Source organism: Saccostrea cucullata, unplaced genomic scaffold (assembly GCF_032062105.1).
Source record: "Saccostrea cucullata isolate Sc308-1 unplaced genomic scaffold, CSIRO_AGI_Scuc_v1 ctg10540, whole genome shotgun sequence".
In the NCBI taxonomy this organism is placed as follows: domain Eukaryota; kingdom Metazoa; phylum Mollusca; class Bivalvia; order Ostreida; family Ostreidae; genus Saccostrea; species Saccostrea cuccullata.
In genome coordinates this window covers 2,174-7,845 of record NW_026924131.1, presented here as the reverse complement: position 1 = coordinate 7,845, position 5,672 = coordinate 2,174, and the positions used below count along the sequence as shown (strand labels likewise).

Sequence of the window (5,672 nt, the reverse complement as noted above, 5' to 3'; positions counted from 1 at the left end):
TTATATTGAATGCAGCTCAAATATATATGATTTAAAAAAGTCTGCTTACAAAAGAAAAATCAAAATAATTAAAATACTTTAAATAAATAAATAAACATTTTGTAAAACCTTTAAATAATTAAATGAAGAAAATATTGGTTCATTAAATTGCTACTTGTTGCTAGACTGATCTTTTATGTTAATTTCCCCATTGGCATCAAACTATTGATTTGTTAGCATGATCAACAATTCAAGATGGCAGAGGAAACTATTTATCTGTGTAACTTTCGAGTTTCCGTTGATGGGGACTGGTTATGTTTGAAAGAACTCAGTGATGTGCAGTTGGAGGTAGATGAATTAGATCTACCCACCCCTGAGGATGGTAAGGGGGTGCTGGAGTGGGGGAGGGGGAGACTTGATCTGTGCAGTGGAGGGTCTCAATATGCAATCATTCTTGATTACTTTGTCTTGGATAGATGGACAGACATGCATGATTCTAGGGTTTCTACAGAGTGGTTTTTTTGCATATTAGGGGAAAATATGTGCTAGGAATGTGATGTATCTAATTACAAGTTAATTAGTAAATTCTGCAGAGTAACTAAGAGTGTGTGTTTAGACTGCATTGATTTTTTTTCTCTTGCTATACTTCATCACTGAACCTTGCATGTTTTCATTGCTGACATTCCGTCAGACTGTGGTGTTCAGTATTCTTTTGGGTGAGTCATTCCATAATAAGCAGTTGTTATTAAGCTCTAATTTAGTACAAATCTAATATGTCAAATCTTAAGAAAGCAAGTCCAACTTTTGCAGATTTAACTTTTTTGTTTGTTTTCGTTAACCTACTATTTGTACCAGTAGAAGAATGCCAGACATTTATGTTATGTGCATTCCTGTAATTGAAACATGTACATCTAAGAAAAATCATAATGTTCAATTTTTTTCCCCTCATACAAGAAGTACATGTACCGTTCTTAAAATATTTAGCATTTTGAACATTTTGTATTAAAATTTCTCCATGAATTTTGCTAATTTTGAATGCCTTAAAGTTTGCATATCAAATTTTATTCTTTAATTTACCCTATTTTTAAAAAAACTAGAGGTACTGTGAGCAATCAGCTCACTAAATGATGCCCCCCGCCTTCCATAATGTCCATGTTTTGCTATATATTGTTTTACTGTAATGTGTAAAGAGGAATAACTTGTCCTATCAAATGTTATCCAGAAGCTTCTATATGTGATGTCATAGGTAAACATATAATGGCAATGTCCATGTTTTGCTATGGGAAACCTAAAATATGTGTCGAGTGAAAAAGTAAAATAGGAGGTGCACAATGGCAATATGTAATGAAGATTCTGTGAAAGTTTCATTAAATTTCACTCAGTAGTATAAGAAGTGTTGCGGATAAGAAAAAACGCGTAACAGACGAACAGACGGACGGACGGACAGACAGAAATCCCGATTACTATATACCCTCCCACTTTTCAAGCGGGAGGTATAATAAATAGTGGTTGAGTCTACATATGACTAGAAAAATCTTAAAATGTTATCTAGTAATTATGTGGAATGTTGTGTTGGTGGTGAAAATAAGTCTAATCATGGAAGACTTGGCTCGATGGATTCCAAACTAAAGATTTGCAAAGAAAAGATGTTGGAAATAATAATAAATTTATATATTTATATCTTAGATATAGATGATAATGTTTTAATACATATATTGTATACGTTTTCAGTTTCTTGAATAACGTGGAACATTTTTCTGTTTTGTTTAGGAAGAGACCCCCGTACGATTGAGCGATGTAACTTGTTAAACGTATCCAAACTTATCATAAAGGAGGTGATCGACTCCAGTCTGTCTCATGGTCGCATGCTGGATGACAACCACGTTCCACTTCAACAGTTCTTTATTGTACTAGAACATGTTCTGCGCCATGGACTTAAGCGTAAGTGGAGATGTATTTTTGTTGATTTGTGAGCCTAAGAGAATGTACATTAAAATTTACTCATAGCAAACTTGCTTATAATGAATTGTCTTTTATAATAAAATGCATATTAGGACTTTGAGCATACAGCAGATTTAAAAAAAAAATATTCTGTGAATTTTAATGGATATACACAGTAATGAATTGCCGTTATAGTAAAGCAAATTAAGTTGTCTTCTCCCCTGGCTCTTGGTCATAAGTGTGGTTTACTGTATAAGATTTTTATTCAGATATTGCTCCATTTTAGCAGACATCATCAATAACTTTTTTATTGCTCAATGAAATATTTAACAAAAAATGCATTTTTTTCAAAAATAGCCAAGAAAAGTTTACTACGAGATCGGCGAGATTTCTGGTGTGTCCTGGAAACGGTAGAGAAACTGGTTCCCGAAGCTTCCGAAATAACCACCAGTGTCAGAGAAATGCCAAACCTCAAGTAAGGGTATATGGCTACATCAGTTTAACCAATCAAGTTTCTCACTAACTGAAAGTTAAAGGAAGTAGATCATGATGCAGGCACTCATGCATCAAGGGGGGTAACTCTAATTTAAGTCGTAGTGAAAGAGAAAATTATTGGGTTAACACTTTCTTTGATAAATGACCAGTAAATAAAAGAAATATAATTATATAAATACATGATGTTCAATTCCTGTTGTAATGACATGTAAACTCTCCAATGTTTTATGGTATGGACTCTAATGTACTAGTATTTTAAATATTGACATGTATGTATCTTATTTCACTGCAGGACACCATTAGGCAAAGCCAGAGCATGGCTGAGACTCTCACTGATGCAGAAGAGTCTGGCAGACTATCTTAAAGTACTGTGTGAGAAAAAAGACCAAGTACTTGGGTATGATCTGGAAAAACAGGCATATACATAAACTGATGCATGTTAATTATGTTCTAATATTTACATTCAGTGTAATTTTCCTTATGAAATCCATTAGAAATCTACGACGTTCAAATTTCTATAACACACGTGAAACCTTGTCACCGTGCGTTAGAATACACAGTAGGAACTATTTGCATTTTCAATACTTTAGGAACACCAATATGTAAAAATGTTTTATTTAATTTAATGAAAAACTACAACCCTGAAAAATTAATATAAAAATTAACGTAATGTGCGTTAAGAATTAATTTGTCACTTTTTTCATCGCAATGTTTGTTTGTGTTATTTAACTTTGCAACGTCATTTAACGTCATTTGACGTCACAAACGGCTCTTACATCTATTAACCACGGCAATTTTGAAGGGCGCTAAATTCACATTTAAGATTAACGAAATAAGCAATTATGAAGAGGGAAAATTAGAGAATGTTACTATAAGCATTGAATTCAACACCTGGCCTTACTGACAAATTATCATACCGTGCTAACGCTCGGTATTCAATTTGTTGGCACGGTCAGGTGTGTTATAGGACCGAGGACATCCAAAAATATGAATTCAATGCTTAAATAAAACATCACTTACATGTATGTCCAAAAGTATCTTTCCCTTTCTTTGAATTTCAGATTATGAGATGTACATAGTATATCCCTTCCCCTCCTAATCATTCTTTTCTCAGCTGAAATATTTCAAGCAATTTTTTAATTTACATTCAAGTGTAATTAGTTAATATGTCAGTGTATATATAAATATATTTTTTGTATTTTCAGTGAATTTTACGAGCCTGGTGCTATGATGTTGGAGGATGAGGGGATGGTTTTTACGGGGTTACTTGTGGGACTTAATGTCATCGACTGTAACATGTGTATAAAGGAGGAGGACTTAGACCAACCTGTACGTTCATTCATTTAGTTATACATGTATAAAAAATTATCATTTGGATAAATTCTTTTTGTTCAAAGATTATGGCTTCTAGAATTTTTTCTTATACAATCTGATAAGCTGAAGGCTATTTCAGTAAAATTTTCTGAAAGGGGGTGGGGGTAATGTTTTAGAATACCTGTTATTTTCAGACTCCTTCGATTCAATTTTGAGAAAAAAAGACAACAAATATGTGAAATGTGCCTCACAAATCTCTCAGAAGAAAGTGACTCATGTCAGGAGGGAGGGGGGGGGGGGCACCTGTAAATCTGTATTTTCAAAAGAAAAAGTTTGAAAAGGAGTCAACTTGTATATAATGTACTTTAAAGTTATTGTAAACAAGACTTTGTCTCGGTATGTTAATGGATCTGGCCACAATGTTATATATAAGTAATGTTCTTTAGCTAGAAAGAGCACTAGGTGATTTATTATGACCCAGGCTTTGCTCCTTTTGTTGTTGTACTCAAAAGCATTTTTATAACATTCTTCATAAAATATTGTCATGATTGTTATTCATGTTTTAATTTCAGATGGGAGTCATAGATTTCAGTTTGTACTTAAACAACAGAATTAATGATGACCTATCACCTGAAAATGAAAGGTAAGCAACATCAGTCTTTATGGTACATGTATTGCTTTCTTTTTTTTGTAAATATAATGAAAAAAATTTCTGCAAATTGAACATCATCTATTATATAGAATCAGAGAAGTTTTGTATCATAATAGAATTTGTATTTCTCTCACCCACTGGTTAAACTTTTAAACCATGTTTCTAAGATCTGATGACCTTTGACAATTTTTGATTTACAGTCCAGAAACAAAGAACAAAATGGCTACCATACTAGATCAGAAAAATTATCTAGAGGAACTGAACAGACACCTGAAGTAAGGACATTATTTTTTTCTTGGTTCTATTTTGGATATATTAAGGTTTGACTGTATTTGTTTGTGTTGTTGTTAGAATAGGATTGGTTATAGTGCAATGTATCCTATTTCCTCTGTAAAACATGAAGATATATGTGTTAAATTTAAGTTAAAAACCTCGAAAAATGCACAACTCTACTTTTATTTAAAAAAAAAAAGATTAATAAGTAAGAATTTTAATTCTGTATTCTTTGCTTGTTATATTGACATTCAAAAACACAAATAAATACATTTAAGAAATCTTCATTCAGTAATTTTTTCTTCTCTTTTTTTCAGTGCAACAGTCACAAATCTACAACAAAAGCTAGAGAGTGTTCAAACTACCAATACCCTGTTAAAAGAAGATCTTGCCATTGCCAAAAACTCGGTTTTAGAATTACAGGCAGAAAACGACACTCTGAAAGCTGACCAGGGTTCCATTGTAGACGACACAAAGAGGCAACTGGAGGTGAGGATACTTTGAGATTTTTTTATTTCTGTATACAGGGAAATTTTTCCCCTGTTTAATTTTTGCCCCTTTTGCATTAGACACAAGTGGATGAATTTAAGATGGGGCGAATTTTGAATAAAAAGTATAATTTCTTAAACAAAACTTTGATTTGGCGAAATTAAAACAGGGCAAAATTATTTACATGTGTGAAAGAGCGAAAATAACACTACATTGTATGTACAGTAATTATGAGAAAAGGTTAAAGAAAATGCTAACACTGTTACTCACTGTTCTACATTCTCTAACTTGTAATTTCTACTGAAATACAGGTAAACTTCGTTATCTCGACGTCGGCGGAACAATCGGGAAATGTCGAGGTATCCGAGGTGTCGAGATATCAGAGTTAAGACTGGATGTCCTTTATAATTTTGGTACCTCTTAGTAAAACACATAAATGTTTTCAATACACTGTAGCTCGTTTGTTTCAGCTATTCCTCTATATTTAATAAAAATTCTGAGAAGTTATATACAAATTTAGTGAAATGAA

At 32.7% G+C, this 5,672-nt stretch overlaps 1 protein-coding gene across 1 annotated transcript; it reads left to right on the top strand.

Moving 5' to 3' along the window:
* Positions 1-219: 219 nt before the first annotated feature.
* LOC134265838 (protein RUFY3-like) lies at positions 220-5,143 on the top strand (the record flags this gene model as incomplete). The annotated part of the gene is made up of 8 exons (XM_062748064.1): positions 220-361; positions 1,750-1,920; positions 2,278-2,395; positions 2,708-2,812; positions 3,621-3,744; positions 4,302-4,372; positions 4,582-4,656; positions 4,972-5,143. Coding segments are annotated over exons 1-8 (963 nt in total), but the record flags the coding sequence as incomplete, so codon positions are not given.
* Between the last annotated feature and the right edge of the window lie 529 nt (positions 5,144-5,672).